The sequence below is a fragment of the Dermochelys coriacea genome, chromosome 5 (genome assembly GCF_009764565.3).
Source record: "Dermochelys coriacea isolate rDerCor1 chromosome 5, rDerCor1.pri.v4, whole genome shotgun sequence".
NCBI lineage: Eukaryota > Metazoa > Chordata > Testudines > Dermochelyidae > Dermochelys > Dermochelys coriacea.
The window spans coordinates 1579872-1596925 of NC_050072.1; the positions used below are offsets into that span (position 1 = coordinate 1579872).

General features: G+C 60.4%; 1 protein-coding gene across 1 annotated transcript in view; it reads right to left on the reverse strand.

Moving 5' to 3' along the window:
- RUSC2 (RUN and SH3 domain containing 2) overlaps window positions 1-17054 on the reverse strand; it is a 67982-nt gene that overhangs the window by 17990 nt on the left and 32938 nt on the right. Inside the window, 2 exon segments of the mRNA XM_043515213.1 lie at window positions 484-684; window positions 1096-1875. Coding sequence (XP_043371148.1) covers window positions 484-684; window positions 1096-1875 — 981 coding nt within the window.

The following is a 17054-nucleotide window of genomic DNA, read 5'->3' on the forward strand; positions in this document are numbered from 1 at the left end:
GCTGCACTTTCCCAGTGGTGCCCCGGGAAGCTAGAGCTCCCTGCAGACAGTGCACCCCCGGGATCTGAGCAGACGGACAGAGGGACGCAAGGCCATCGGCTTCAAGGGCTATGGGAAAATGGAGGTGGCTGCCACAGGCTCCTTTTTGGCCCAGGGGCTCCTGGCCGGTTCTGATGGGGTACAGAGGGCGCCTGCCCTAGGACCATCTCTGCCTGCCCAGAGCTGGGGGACGTGTGCTCAGAGCCGCTCCCTGCCGGCTGTGCAGAGTGGGGTGGCCGGCTGGGCCTGTCGGGGGGATAAGCTCACACCTCCCCTTCCCCGTACAATCACGGGTGTGTTCCTCATGCCCCTGGGACAGGCAGCATGTCCAGGGCCAGCAGCCCCGCGGGGGCGGGGGCCCATCTAACCTGGCCTGGCCCTGTGGGGCAGAAGCCGTGGGAGCGTCACCCATGTTGCCCCCCACCAGCGAGGTAGAGGGCGCACCATTCAGCCTGCCGTGAACGTGGCCGGTGTTGAGGGAACCAGGGAACTCAAAGATGTGGTTCCTCCGGGCGAGCTGGGGCTCCTGCTGCCTCCTGTCCAGGCTGCCTGCTAACCCAGCCACCCCCGAGCCGCGGTCCAGGCCCAGGGGGTTCCTCCGCCTGTACTCCCGCCACTTCAGCGCTTGAGGGGAGAGGTGGTTTGCTAGCGGTGGAGAGTGGCGGGGACCAGTGTGGGGTGGGGGGGGAGAGAGACAGGGACAGGGACAGAGACAGAGACACAGCACATTAGTTACAGTCCAGCAGCGCTTCAGAGACGTTAGCGGGTTTGCGTGCCGAGGGAACAGGAGCCAGAGCTGAGCAGCAAGGACAGGACAGGCCGTCACTGAGGGGGGCAGCGGGCGCACACAGACTGCAGAGAGTGGGGCAAGAGAGCAGCGCTGCTGGGCTGCCCCGGCGCTGGGGGGCTCAGAGCCGGAGGGGGCCTGGGGGTCGCTCAGGGCCGGGCCGTAGCAATGGGGTGGCTCTGGCACAGCCTGGGTGCTCAGCGAAAGGCACCTGGGGGGCGTGCTGTCCGGGGCTGACCCACACGCAGTGCCCACTAGCAGGGACGTACCATTGAGGGGCCGCGTGCCCACACTACTCAGCGATCCCGAACTTCCGGCCTCACTGGTGCCTGTCCAGTGGAGCTCCGCAAGGACTCCCGCTCGGCTCGCACTCGCCCCCTCGGATGCCAGAGGCGGGAGGGAGCCGCCATGGAGTCGGTACTCAGAGACCTGTGTGCTCTGCTCCAACAGTGCCTCCTTCCTGGCGGCTGGCCGGGGGCTCTCCTGGCGGTGCAGGGCATCAGCCTGGGTGGGCAGCGCGGAGCCTGCCAAGGGGGAGGCCCTGGTGGGAAGCAGGTTGGCAGAGAGCGGGCAGGACCTGCTACGGGGAGGGTGGCTCTCGCCGGCTCTCTCCGGGGTGGGCGAGCAGGAGGAGTCCAGGCTCTGGAAGAAAGGGGCCATGCTGCACACCGGAGAGTAGCTCCCCAGGGGGGACGGCCGGGTGCTCTCCGAGGCCGGCTTCTTGGCGTAGCCGTCGCTGAGGGAGGCGGCTCCGTCCGCCGAGCGCTGGGCCAGGAGCGCGCCATGCGCTGGGCCCCCCGCGGCCCCAGGCTGCTCCGCCGACGTGGCCGAGGTGGAGGACTGGGATTTGGAGGAGGGCTGCTGGCTGGCGGACCGGCTGCTGGAGGCGCTGTAGAGCTGCGCCAGGCTGGCAGCGAAGTGGCTGTGCAGGGCCCGGGCCTTGGGCTGCTTGCTGAAGTGGTGCTGGAAGACGAAGGGCTGGATGGGCAGGGTGGTGGGGCGCTGCTCCTTGCTGTAGCGCACCACGGCCTTGCCGTCCGCGCCGCCACCTGCGGGAGAGACAGGGCGCGTGAGGGGAGCCCAGCCCAGCCGGCACCGGCGAGGGAGCAGGGGAAGGGCGGGAGCTGCGGGCTGGAGCCGCAGGCGGGCGGGTGGGGCTCCTGGCACTAGGCTGGCCAGGGCAGCCGCCTCGCTGACATTTGTTGCTGTGTAGGGCCCCCGGGCTGCGGGGAGACAGCCGTCAATGGGGGGGGCGGGGAACCTATTCCCTCAGCAGCGGCTGCACCATTCTCAGCCCTGCTCTGCACCTCCACCACCCCACGGGCCTCCCGCTCGCTTGCCTCCTCCCCTGCAAGCCCCCAACCACCCGACTTCCACCCCGCCTGGGGACCAGAATAGCCTCACCACAAGCTCCTGCAACACCACCAGCGGGACACCACAACCCCCTTCTCTGCGCCACGCAGCGCTCAGGATCTAGCAGTCACCCCCACCCCCCCACGAGCCTGATCCTGTCCTGCCCATCCCCTCTGCCAACATCGGTGCCCTCAGCCTGGGAGCCCTCAGGGCAGGGCCCGCTGCCCAGCATGCCATAGTGGGGGGAGATGCTGGCGGGGGCCGGAGAGCTCCGGGGAGGCAGGGGAAGCCCCTGGCAGAGGCAGAGACAGGTGCAATTGCTAAGACACAAACCAGGCTCAAGGAAAACAGGAAAAATGCAGGGCAGGGGCCTGACTGTGGAAGGCCAGGACTTTGCCAGTGAAGGGTAGGGAGGTTCCAGAACACGGGTATCTCCCCGCCTCCCCGCATGGTGCCTGGCCCGCAGCTCCGGGGTGGAAGAAGTAAGGTTGCCTCCTCTTGGGGGCACCTTTAGGGATCCACCTAATGGAGAGAGGGAAGAGCATCTTCACAGGCAGGCTGGCTAACCTAGCACGGAGGGCTTAAAACTAGGTTCGCCAGGGGACGGTGATCTAAGCCCGGAGGTAAGTGGGGAAGTGGGATACCGGGAGGAAACACAAGGAGGAGGGTGCAACAGGGGAAGCCTCCTGATTCATACTGAGAAAGTAGGGCAATCGGCTAGTTATCAGGTCAAGAAGCCTGGGAAACAACAGGGAGAACTGGAAGTCCTGGCACAGTCAAGGAACTATGATGTGATTGCAATAACAGAGACTTGGTGGGATAACTTGCGTGACTGGAGCACCGTAATGGATGGGTATAAACTGTTTAGGAAGGACAGGCGGGGGAGAAAAGGTGGGGGAGTTGCACTGTATGTAAGGAAGCAGTATGACTGCTCAGAGCTCCAGTATGAAACTGGAGAAAAGCCTGTTGAGTCTTTGGGTTAAGTTTAGAAGCGAGAGAAACAAGGGTGATGTCGTGTTGGGCGTCTGCTATAGACCATCAGACCAGGGGGATGAGGTAGACGAGGCTTTCTTCAGACAACTAACAGAAGTTTCCAGATCACAGGTCCTGTTTCTCATGGGGGACTTCAATCACCCTGATATCTGCTGGGAGAGCAATACAGTAGTGCACAGACAATCCAGGAAGTTTTTGGAGCATGTTGGGGACAACTTCCTGGTACAAGTGCTGGAGGACTCATGCTCCTCTTGACCTGCTGCTTACAAAAAGGGAGGAATTGGTAGTGGAAATATAAGTGGGTGGCAACCTGGGAGGCTGTGACCATGACATGGTCGAGTTCAGGATCCTGACACAAGGAAGAAAGGAGAGCAGCAGAATATGGACCCTGGACTTCAGAAAAGCAGACTTTGACTCTCTTAGGTAACTGATAGGCAGGATCCCCTGGGCGGGTAATATGAGGGGGAAAGGAGTCCAGGAAAGTTGGCTGTATTTTTAAGAAGCCTTACTGAGAGTGCAGGAACAAACCATCCCGATGTGCACAAAGAATAGCAAATATGGCAGGTGACCAGCTTGGCTTAACAGTGACATCGTCGGTGATCTTAAACACAAAAAAGAAGCTTACAAGAAGTGGAAACATGGACAGATGACTAGAGGGGAGTATAAAAATATTGCTATAGCATGCAGGGGTGTAATCAGGAAGGCCAAGGCACAATTGGAGTTGCAGCTAGCAAGGGATCTGAAGGGGAACAAGAAGGGTTTCTACAGGTATGTTAGCAACAAGAAAAAGGTCAGGGAAAGTGTGGGCCCCTTTCTAAGTGGGGGAGGCAACCTAGTGACAGAGGATGTGGAAAAAGCTGAAGTACTCCATGCTTTTTTTGCCTCGGTCTTCACAGACAAGGTCAGCTCCCAGACTGCTGCACTGGGCAACACAGTATGGGGAGGCGGTGAGCAGCCCTCAGTGGTGAAAGAACAGGTTTAGGACTATTTAGAAAAGCTAAGCTGGACATGCACAAGTCCATGGGTCCAGATCTAATGTATCTGAGGGTGCTGAGAGAAATGGCTGATGTGATTGCAGGGCCATTGGCCATTATCTTTGAAAACATGGGAGGTCCCGAACAATTGGAAAAAGGCAAATATAATACCCATATTTTAAAAAGGGAAGAAGAAGAACCCGGGGAAGTACATTCTGGTCAGCCTCACCTCAGTCCCTGGAAAAATCATGGCACAGGTCCCCAAGGAATCCATTTTGAAGCACTTGGAGGAGAGGAAGGTGATCAGGATCAGTCAACATGGATTCACCAAGGGCAAGTCATGCCTGACTAACCTGATTGCCTTCTATGATGAGATAACTGGCTCTGTGGATATGGGGAAAGTGGTGGACATGATATTGCTTGACTTTAGCAAAGCTTTTGATACGGTCTCCCACAATATTCCTGCCAGCAAGTTAAAAAAGTATGGATTGGATGAATGGACTATAAGGTGGATAGAAAGCTGGCTAGATCATCGGACTCAATGGGTAATGGTCAACAGCTTGATGTCTAGTTGGCATCTGGTATCAAGCGGAGTGCCCCAGGTGTTAGTCCTGGGGCCGGGTTTTGTTCAACATCTTTATTAATGATCTGGACTATGGCATAGATTGTATCCTCAGTAAGTTTGTGGATGACACTAAACTGGGGGGAGAGGTAGATATGCTGGAGGGTGAGAATAGGGTCCAGAATGACCTAGGCAAACTGGAGGATTGAGCCAAAAGAAATCTGATGAGGTTCAACAAGGACAAGTGCAGAGTCCTGGACTTAGGACGGAAGAATCCCATGCCCCGCTACAGGCTGGGGACTGACTGGCTAAGCAGCAGTTCTGCAGAAAAGGACCTGGGGATTACAATGGACGAGAAGCTGGATATGAGTCAGCAGGGTGCCCTTGTTGCCAAGAAGACCAACGGCATATTGGGCTGTATTAGGAGGAGCATTGCCAGCAGATCATGGGAAGTGATTATTCCCCTCTATTCGGCACTGGTGAGGCTTCATCTGGAGTACTGTGTCCAATTTTGCCCCCCCCCCCCCACTACAGAAAGGATGTGGACAAATTGGAGAGAGTCCAGTGGAGAGCAACAAAAATTATTAGGGGACTGGGGCACATGACTTACGAGGAGAGGCTGAGGGAACTGGGGTTATTTAGTCTGCAGAAGAGAAGAGTGAGGGGGGATTTGATAGCTGCCTTCAACTACCTGAAGGGGTGGGGGGGGCTCCAAAGAGGATGGAGCTCGGCTGTTCGCAGCGGTGGCAGATGACAGAACAAGGAGCAATGGTTTCAACTTGCAGTGGGGGAGGTCTAGGCTGGATATTAGGAAACACTATTTCACTAGGAAGGTGGTGAAGCACGGGAATGGGTTACCTAGGGAGGTGGTGGAATCTCCTTCCTTGGAGGTTTTTAAGGTCAGGCTTGACAAAGCCCTGGTTGGGATGATTTAGTTGGGGTTGGTCCTGTCATGAGCAGGGGGTTGGACTCGATGACCTCCTAAGGTCTCTTCCAACCCTAATCTATGATTCTGAGTGCGAATGGGCCCACCAGGCCAGGGCTCTGTACAGCCTCCCCTGCCCTCTGGCTGCTGCTACTTGTAGGGTTGCCAACTCATACAAACAATTCTGGGAGATTTTCTTCCCCAACAGGACATAATGTCATTGTCTTAAAATATCCTATTAAAATCTCTGGATTACTTTCCATAGTCACCGGGAGACTGATGCCGATTCCGGGAGACTCCAGGCTAATCCTGAAGGGTTGACAACCCTAGGTACTGGACCAGGCCTTTAGGGCAGGGCCCTCCTGCCAGAGCTGCATATGACCTGGCACTTCACAAGCACTACATGGGTGCAATGGGATGGTGGGATTGCATGGCCCAGAGTGGCCCAGGTCCAAAGGCACAGGAAGAGCCCCCTCCATGCTGGGCCCCTGGTGCCTGTGGAAGGCCTCAGGCCTTCACCTCCAGGGTGATTTGAACAGGGCTTTCAGTCCCATTGTGAGGCCCGGGTGTGGCGTTCAGCCGGCAGGCGCCGCAGCTCTCCCCAGGCAGCAGCTTTCCACAGAATGAACAAACCCAGCTCCCACCGCGCGTCCCGCTGGGCCAGGCCCCAGTGCAGGGGAAGGGACCAGCCAGTGGCAACACTCACCCACGTCCCTTCCCTAGTAGGAACCTCCCTCCCCCCAGCTCAGCGGGGCCACTCGTTACCCCTCCGCTCCCACTGTCCAGGACCCTGTGTAAGCGGGGGCTGAATCAATGCTTCCCTGACAGCTAGCTGGGAAGGGGGAGACTTGGCTGTGTTTATGTAAATGTAAATGCATCCGATGAAGTGAGCTGTAGCTCACGAAAGCTTATGCTCTAATAAATTTGTTAGTCTCTAAGGTGCCACAAGTACTGCTTTTCTTTTTGCGAATACAGACTAACACGGCTGCTACTCTGAAACATGTAAATACAGTTTGCTTCTGCTCTGCTTACATATGCAGCAAAAAGTGATCAACTTTGGCTGATGTTGGGTACAAATCATCTTAGTACTGAATGCCAGGGTACTGAAATATGGTTACCAAAGTTGTAATTATTGTAGGAATACAGGAAAGCAGGAGTATGCTTAACCTGTCCCAAATGACTCTGCTTAACCTGTCACCCTCAGTTGAAACCTCCCCACCCCCAGGTTTTTTCTAGACTGGCTTAACTTGTTCTTTCCCACTGTTCAAAGACTTAGAGCTAAATAAGCTTCATTAGAAGCTTCCATTATTATTTTAATTGCTCAATCCAGAGCTGGAACCAGTTGTGGTAGGACAGTTGTGGTAGTTCCTTACCCAGGAAAGAATTTTCTGTAGTATCTGGCTGGTGAATCTTGCCCATATACTCAGGGTTTAGCTGATCGCCATATTTGGGGTCGGGAAGGAATTTTCCTCCAGGGCAGATTGGAGAGGCCCTGGAGGTTTTTTGCCTTCCTCTGTAGCATGGGGCATGGGTGACTTGAGGGAGGCTTCTCTGCTCCTTGAAGTCTTTAAACCATGATTTAAGGACTTCTATGAAAAACCTCACCCATGTCTGAGCTATTGGAGTGGGTGGGTGAGATTCTGTGGCCTGCGCTGTGCAGGAGGTCGGACTAGATGATCAGAATGGTCCCTTCTGACCTTAGTATCTATGAATCTATGACTGGGTTTTTGCCCTGCCTGCAAAAGAACCGAAAATCACTGAGAGACAGATGTGCAGAGGTCACAGCCGAGAGGCAGAAGGTGACTGAGTCAGCTGGCGAATGAGCAGCCAGCAGGGAGGCGCTGGAGAGGCGCAATGAGCAGGTGGCCGGTGAGCGGCCAGCGGCGTGAGTAAGGTGCCCCTTTACCCCACGCAGGGGAGAGGCGAACTCTGGGTCTGCACTGACCAAGGACAGCAACTGTGAGGGGGGTGCAGAGAAGGGTCGGGCCTGGCATGTGAAAGGGACTTTTGGGTTGCTGGAGTTAAGACCCTGAAGGGAAAAGGGCACTGCCCGACCTACTTGGGGTGGGTCTTTACTCATGGTTTAGGTTTCTGAACCCTGTGTGTGGTGTTTTCCCAAATTCACTCCGAGTTACTTCCCTCTTTTTATTAAAAGTTTCTTTTCAACCTTCAGACTCAGTGCTTGTGAGGGGGTAAGTATTGCCTCTCAGAGGTGCCCAGGGGTGGGGTGTAATTGTCCCAGGTCATGGGGGGGGTCGAGCCGGTTCTGTGTTGGATGGATGGAAAGGAACCCCCAGATATTGAACCCGGCCCTGGATGCTGCTGGCTCCACCCGTCAGAAGGGTTACACCTGAAAGGCCCCCATGTTCCCCACCCTCCAGGGCCTTTGCCTGCCTTTCAGGCTGTTCCACCCCATGCACACTTCCAGGACTCCACATGGCACACACCAGAGCAATAACTGATGCTCTCTCGGCCAAAATGCCCCCCAGACTTGCAGCGTTGCTGCCTTCACACAACATGGGCGGGAAACAGAGCTCAGGGCTGGACATGCAGGCAGAGCCTCCCTGAGAGGAGCTTTCCAAGAGGCCGTGGGTTCACGCCTGCAAATCACCGGCAGGCACAACCCACAGGCATTACACCAGAGATTTGCCACAAGGGAGTGTGCAAAAGCTCAGTGGAGATGTGCACACACACAGAGGCCATCTGTTCACTATCCCACCCTCGGGGGGTTGCACTTTCATGCACATTTAGGCCACAGTGCCTGCCAACAACACCATGGGGACGGGGTGCTAGTTCCAGGACCAGGCTCTGAACAGACAAGCTACAGGGCATTGCTCGCTGCCCACCAGCTAGGGCCAGGCATAAAGCGACCCCCTTCCCACCATGGGACAGCACTGGCTAGGTGCAGGGGTTTAACACTGCCCCTGAGGCACCTGTCACTGGCCCTTTGGAGACAGGCTACGGCCTATCAGGCCCATAGGCCTGTCACCAGCTGGTGAGTTTTATTTCTCTCTATACATAGAATCGTAGGACTGGCAGGGACCTCGAGGGGTCGTCCAGTCCAGTCCCCTGCACTCATGGCAGGGCTAAGTATTATCTAGACCAGGGGTCTCCAACTTTTTTATGCCTAAGATCATTTTTTGAATTTAAGGGCAACCCAGGGTCTACCCCACCCCTTCTCCAAGGCCCTGCCCCTTAATCATAGAATCACAGAATATCAGGGTTGGAAGGGACCTCAGGAGGTATCTAGTCCAACCTCCTGCTCAAAGCAGGACCAACCCCAACTAAATCATCCCAGCCAGGGCTTTGTCAAGCCTGACCTTAAAAACTTCTAAGGAAGGAGATTCCACCTCCTCCCTAGGGAACCCATTCCAGTGCTTCACCACCCTCCTAATGAAAAAGTTTTTCCTAATATCCAACCTAAACCTCCCCCACTGCAACTTGAGACCATTACTCCTAGTTCTGTCATCTGCCACCACTGAGAACAGTCTAGATCCATCCTCTTTGGAACCCCCTTTCAGGTAGTTGAAAGCAGCTGTCAAATCCCCCCTCATTCTTCTCTTCCGCAGACTAAACAATCCCAGTTCCCTCAGCCTCTCTTCATAAGTCATGTGCCCAGCCCCCTAATCATTTTTGTTGCCCTCCGCTGGACTCTCTCCAATTTTTTCACATGCTTCTTGTAGTGTGGGTCCCAAAACTAGACACAGTACTCCAGATAAGGCCTCACCAACGTCAAATAGAGGGGAACGATCATGTCCCTCGATCTGCTGGCAATGCCCCTACTTATACATCCCAAAATGCCATTGGCCTTCTTGGCAACAACTGAACACGGTTGACTCATATCCAGCTTCTCGTCCACTGTAACCCCTAGTTTCTGCAGAACTTTAGTGTCATCTGCAAACTTGTTGAGGGTGCAATCCACGCCATCCTCCAGATCATTTATGAAGACATTGAACAAAATCTCCGAAGCCCCCACCCCCTCACTCACTTTCACCAGGCTGGGGCAGCGGGTTGGGGTTCGGGAGGGGATGTGGGCTCTGGGCTGGGACCAAGGGGTTCGCAGTGAGAGAGGGGGCTGAGCTTGGGGCAGGGGGTTGGGGTGCAGGAGGTGGTGACAGGTGCAATCTCTGTGAGGGAGATGGGTGCAGGAGGAGGCTCAGGGCTCGGGCAGGGGGTTGGGGTGCAGGAGGGGGTACAGGGTGCAGGCTCTGGGAGGGGGTTCAGGGCTGGGGTGTGGCCTCCCGCCGTGGGCACTTACCTCAGGCGGCTCCCAGTTGGTGACGCAGTAGGGCGGAGGCTGGCTCCCTGCCTACCCATGCCCCACGCTGCTCCCAGAAGGGGCCAATGCACCCCTGGGCGGAGGGGCATGTGGCTCCACACGCTACCCCTCTCTGCAGGCACCACCCTCCACAGCTCCCATTGGCCACAGTTCCCCGTTCCCGGCCAATGGGAGCTGCGGGGGTGGTGCTTGTAGGCAGGAGCAGCGCGCTGAGACCCCTGTGCCCACCCCACCGCCCCCATGGGGCCATGCTGGCCACTTCCAGGAGCGGTCTGAGGCCGGGGCAGGCAGGGAGCCTGTCTTAGCGGCACCCCGCTGCACCACTGGAGATAGCGATCAACTGGGAGAGTCCCCAGGATCGACCAGTCAATTGCTATCGACTGGCTGGGGATCACTGATCCAGCCCATCCCTGACAGGTGTTTGTCCAACCTGCTCTTAAACATCTCCAGTGACGGTGATTCCACAAACTCCCTGGGCAATTTGTTCCAGTGCTTAACCACCCTGACAGTTAGGAAGCTTTTCCTGATGTCCAACCTATACCGCCCTTGCTGCAATTTAGGCCCATTGCTTCTTGACCTAGCCTCAGGAGTTAACGAGAACAATTTTTCTCCCTCTTCCTTGTAAACTTTTACATACTTGATGTAAACTCGACTTTACGTACATACTCAACAGGATGCGTGCCCCAGGTCCCCAGCCAGCTCAGCACCCTGGGGCAGTGCTCAGCAAGCCTTGGTTCCCTAACACTGAGTTCTGCAGGAAACCCATGTTAGCTTGCTAGCCCTCCCCAGCACAGCCACAGGCTGCAGAGACACGTCCCTGAGTGCGCATCCTCCCGGGCCCGACAGGGCTCTGCCGAACTCCCTTTGCTCTGACCCCACTACGCCGGGCGAGGTGGAGCCACGGCTCATTACACAAGAGCCAGCCATTTTTAATAATGAACTCCTGTGGCTCCCAGGGGCCCCCACCTGCTCCCCCCGCAGCATTAGTCCACCACAGTCCCCGAGCCGTGGGGTGTGCAGGTGCCATGTCCAATCTGTGCTATGCTACAACCACGCCCTGGGGAAACTCCAAACCCAGCCCCGTCCTGGGGCCTGGCTTCATTTACACACCACCCAGCAGTTCAGCGCCAGCCTCTTCCCCAGGCTGGGCAGCCCTGGATGGCTCAACCCACATGCAACAGAGCCGCCTCCCTCCTTCCGGACGGGGTAAGGAGCCGCCACCTGGCTCAGCGACTCCAGCCCTTCCAGCAGGCGTAGCATGCCTGGCCCGGTGCCGATCCGGACCAGCCCCAAGCTGAGCTCCAGAGAGCCCCAGCCACGGCAGTGCTCCAGCCCGACTGGCAGCTTGCACCATTGCCCGCACTTACTCCTGACCACTAACCTGGGGTTCGGCCACTGCTGCTCACGCCCATCGCTCCCCGGTCCCTGCCGGCCAGCCCCCGCTGGCTTTGCTGAGCAGCGGTGCAGATCGCAGGGCTCATGTAATGAGACCCCCCTTGCGTGTGCTTGGACAACACATTCCTTCTGAAGGGGCAGTGCACCTTCCCTGCTACAAACAAGTCTCCTGTGTCACTGACCTGGCGGGGATCCCTTAGCTCCCCTGCCATGCCAGGGGCTGGGCGAAGGCTGGCTGTGGGCACACCGTGCCCTGTCCGGCTCACTGCTGTTCCTGGCTCCAGCCAGATGAGGCTCTTGCCAGCCAAGGAGACTTCGGCCCAGGCGGCTTGAGCTCCGAGCTGGTCAGGCTGCACTGGAAGGGCTCTGGGTAGGAACCGAGAGGGGCTGGCACATTTGGTATTTTCCACTCTCCTTTCACCAGCCCCAAATGCCAACGAGGTTGGGCTAGAGGCCCTGCGGGGGGCTGGCTGTGTCCCACAGAGCCCTCTCCTCTGCCTCCCCAGGCCAGTTCCGACGCAGAGCGACGGGCTGCCCGAGCAGGCAGCCAGCACCATGGACAAAGGCCTGAGTCAGAGCATGGGTCATGGCGTGATGCTCAGCACCGCGCACTAGCAAGTGGGATCTTGTGCCCCAGGTTCCCCCACCCCCCATCTCCTTCTGGGGACCCTCCAGCAGCAGCACTGCCTGCAGGCAGATCATCCTTAGCACCGCCCAGCAAGCAGCTGCCGCATGCTGGCCAGAGCCCCATACACCAAGGGGCTGGCTCCTGCACCCCCCCTCTCTCCTCCCCCACAAACTGGCCAGGAGCCATCCCAGGACCTGGGCTTCTCTGCAGGGTGGAGGGCTCAGATGGAGGCCAGCCAGTTGGTGAGCCCAGCCTTGGGTGAGCCCCCTGACCTCCTTGAAGCCGCGGAGAGGGACAGATTTGCTCCCCTCTCTGAGCTGGGCGCAGGTACTGGCAGCAGAACTCTCGTCTCTGGAACACAAGGCAGCAAGTCACAGGGCCAACCCTGCCAGCACTGGCCTCAGCTGTTACAGCGGCCATGGGGCCACCCTCTAACAGGGGCCCAAACACAGAGAAGCAGCGGTCAGCGGGGAGCCACGGGGAAAAGGGGGAGCTAGAAAGGTCTTGCAAGGATCCTCCAGCACACGGAGCTGGGCAGTAGCTCTCAGAGGCATCGTTTGGGTATGTGCCTGGACGTGATCCACACTGTGACTGGCGCGCAGGGCCGGGCAGCGATCCCCGTACCCAGGCCGGGCCCACACCCGGACGTGATCTACACTGTGACTGGCGCGCAGGGCCAAGCAGCGATCCCTGTACCCAGGCTGGGCCCACACCCGGACGTGATCTACACTGTGACTGGCGCACAGAGCCAGGCAGTGATCCCCGTACCCAGGCTGGGCCCACACCCGGACGTGATCTACACTGTGACTGGCGCACAGAGCCAGGCAGTGATCCCCGTACCCAGGCTGGGCCCACACCCGGACGTGATCTACACTGTGACTGGCGCGCAGGGCCGGGCAGCGATCCCCGTACCCAGGCCGGGCCCACACCCGGACGTGATCTACACTGTGACTGGCGCGCAGGGCCAGGCAGCGATCCCCGTACCCAGGCCAGGCCCACACCCGGACGTGATCTACACTGTGACTGGCGCGCAGAGCCAGGCAGTGATCCCTGTACCCAGGCCAGGCCCACACCCGGACGTGATCTACACTGTGACTGGCGCGCAGGGCCAAGCAGCGATCCCTGTACCCAGGCCGGGCCCACACCCGGACGTGATCTACACTGTGACTGGCGCACAGAGCCAGGCAGTGATCCCCGTACCCAGGCTGGGCCCACACCCGGACGTGATCTACACTGTGACTGGCGCGCAGGGCCGGGCAGCGATCCCCGTACCCAGGCTGGGCCCACACCCGGACGTGATCTACACTGTGACTGGCGCGCAGGGCCGGGCAGTGATCCCCGTACCCAGGCTGGGCCCACACCCGGACGTGATCTACACTGTGACTGGCGCGCAGGGCCAGGCAGCGATCCCCGTACCCAGGCCGGGCCCACACCCGGACGTGATCTACACTGTGACTGGTGCGCAGAGCCAGGCAGCGATCCCCGTACCCAGGCCAGGCCCACACCCGGACGTGATCTACACTGTGACTGGCGCGCAGAGCCAGGCAGCGATCCCCGTACCCAGGCCAGGCCCACACCCGGACGTGATCTACGCTGTGACTGGCGCGCAGGGCCGGGCAGCGATCCCCGTACCCAGGCTGGGCCCACACCCGGACGTGATCTACACTGTGACTGGCGCGCAGGGCCGGGCAGCGATCCCCGTACCCAGGCCGGGCCCACACCCGGACGTGATCTACACTGTGACTGGCGCGCAGGGCCAGGCAGCGATCCCCGTACCCAGGCCAGGCCCACACCCGGACGTGATCTACACTGTGACTGGCGCGCAGAGCCAGGCAGTGATCCCTGTACCCAGGCCAGGCCCACACCCGGACGTGATCTACACTGTGACTGGCGCACAGAGCCAGGCAGTGATCCCCGTACCCAGGCTGGGCCCACACCCGGACGTGATCTACACTGTGACTGGCGCGCAGGGCCGGGCAGCGATCCCCGTACCCAGGCTGGGCCCACACCCGGACGTGATCTACACTGTGACTGGCGCGCAGGGCCGGGCAGTGATCCCCGTACCCAGGCTGGGCCCACACCCGGACGTGATCTACACTGTGACTGGCGCGCAGAGCCAGGCAGTGATCCCCGTACCCAGGCCAGGCCCACACCCGGACGTGATCTACGCTGTGACTGGCGCGCAGGGCCGGGCAGCGATCCCCGTACCCAGGCTGGGCCCACACCCGGACGTGATCTACACTGTGACTGGCGCACAGAGTCAGGCAGCGATCCCCGTACCCAGGCCGGGCCCACACCCGGACGTGATCTACACTGTGACTGGCGCGCAGGGCCAAGCAGCGATCCCCGTACCCAGGCTGGGCCCACACCCGGACGTGATCTACGCTGTGACTGGCGCGCAGGGCCGGGCAGCGATCCCCGTACCCAGGCTGGGCCCACACCCGGACGTGATCTACGCTGTGACTGGCGCGCAGGGCCGGGCAGTGATCCCCGTACCCAGGCTGGGCCCACACCCGGACGTGATCTACACTGTGACTGGCGCGCAGGGCCGGGCAGTGATCCCCGTACCCAGGCTGGGCCCACACCCGGACGTGATCTACACTGTGACTGGCGCGCAGGGCCAGGCAGCGATCCCCGTACCCAGGCCGGGCCCACACCCGGACGTGATCTACACTGTGACTGGCGCGCAGAGCCAGGCAGCGATCCCCGTACCCAGGCCAGGCCCACACCCGGACGTGATCTACACTGTGACTGGCGCGCAGAGCCAGGCAGCGATCCCCGTACCCAGGCCAGGCCCACACCCGGACGTGATCTACGCTGTGACTGGCGCGCAGGGCCGGGCAGCGATCCCCGTACCCAGGCCGGGCCCACACCCGGACGTGATCTACACTGTGACTGGCGCGCAGGGCCGGGCAGCGATCCCCGTACCCAGGCCGGGCCCACACCCGGACGTGATCTACACTGTGACTGGCGCGCAGGGCCAGGCAGCGATCCCCGTACCCAGGCCAGGCCCACACCCGGACGTGATCTACACTGTGACTGGCGCGCAGAGCCAGGCAGTGATCCCTGTACCCAGGCCAGGCCCACACCCGGACGTGATCTACACTGTGACTGGCGCACAGAGCCAGGCAGTGATCCCCGTACCCAGGCTGGGCCCACACCCGGACGTGATCTACACTGTGACTGGCGCGCAGGGCCGGGCAGCGATCCCCGTACCCAGGCTGGGCCCACACCCGGACGTGATCTACACTGTGACTGGCGCGCAGGGCCGGGCAGTGATCCCCGTACCCAGGCTGGGCCCACACCCGGACGTGATCTACACTGTGACTGGCGCGCAGAGCCAGGCAGTGATCCCCGTACCCAGGCCAGGCCCACACCCGGACGTGATCTACGCTGTGACTGGCGCGCAGGGCCGGGCAGCGATCCCCGTACCCAGGCTGGGCCCACACCCGGACGTGATCTACACTGTGACTGGCGCACAGAGTCAGGCAGCGATCCCCGTACCCAGGCCGGGCCCACACCCGGACGTGATCTACACTGTGACTGGCGCGCAGGGCCAAGCAGCGATCCCTGTACCCAGGCTGGGCCCACACCCGGACGTGATCTACACTGTGACTGGCGCACAGAGCCAGGCAGTGATCCCCGTACCCAGGCTGGGCCCACACCCGGACGTGATCTACACTGTGACTGGCGCACAGAGCCAGGCAGTGATCCCCGTACCCAGGCTGGGCCCACACCCGGACGTGATCTACACTGTGACTGGCGCGCAGGGCCGGGCAGCGATCCCCGTACCCAGGCCGGGCCCACACCCGGACGTGATCTACACTGTGACTGGCGCGCAGGGCCAGGCAGCGATCCCCGTACCCAGGCCAGGCCCACACCCGGACGTGATCTACACTGTGACTGGCGCGCAGAGCCAGGCAGTGATCCCTGTACCCAGGCCAGGCCCACACCCGGACGTGATCTACACTGTGACTGGCGCGCAGGGCCAAGCAGCGATCCCTGTACCCAGGCCGGGCCCACACCCGGACGTGATCTACACTGTGACTGGCGCACAGAGCCAGGCAGTGATCCCCGTACCCAGGCTGGGCCCACACCCCGGACGTGATCTACACTGTGACTGGCGCGCAGGGCCGGGCAGCGATCCCCGTACCCAGGCTGGGCCCACACCCGGACGTGATCTACACTGTGACTGGCGCGCAGGGCCGGGCAGTGATCCCCGTACCCAGGCTGGGCCCACACCCGGACGTGATCTACACTGTGACTGGCGCGCAGGGCCAGGCAGCGATCCCCGTACCCAGGCCGGGCCCACACCCGGACGTGATCTACACTGTGACTGGCGCGCAGAGCCAGGCAGCGATCCCCGTACCCAGGCCAGGCCCACACCCGGACGTGATCTACACTGTGACTGGCGCGCAGAGCCAGGCAGCGATCCCCGTACCCAGGCCAGGCCCACACCCGGACGTGATCTACGCTGTGACTGGCGCGCAGGGCCGGGCAGCGATCCCCGTACCCAGGCTGGGCCCACACCCGGACGTGATCTACACTGTGACTGGCGCGCAGGGCCGGGCAGCGATCCCCGTACCCAGGCCGGGCCCACACCCGGACGTGATCTACACTGTGACTGGCGCGCAGGGCCAGGCAGCGATCCCCGTACCCAGGCCAGGCCCACACCCGGACGTGATCTACACTGTGACTGGCGCGCAGAGCCAGGCAGTGATCCCTGTACCCAGGCCAGGCCCACACCCGGACGTGATCTACACTGTGACTGGCGCACAGAGCCAGGCAGTGATCCCCGTACCCAGGCTGGGCCCACACCCGGACGTGATCTACACTGTGACTGGCGCGCAGGGCCGGGCAGCGATCCCCGTACCCAGGCTGGGCCCACACCCGGACGTGATCTACACTGTGACTGGCGCGCAGAGCCAGGCAGTGATCCCTGTACCCAGGCCAGGCCCACACCCGGACGTGATCTACACTGTGACTGGCGCGCAGAGCCAGGCAGTGATCCCCGTACCCAGGCCAGGCCCACACCCGGACGTGATCTACGCTGTGACTGGCGCGCAGGGCCGGGCAGCGATCCCCGTACCCAGGCTGGGCCCACACCCGGACGTGATCT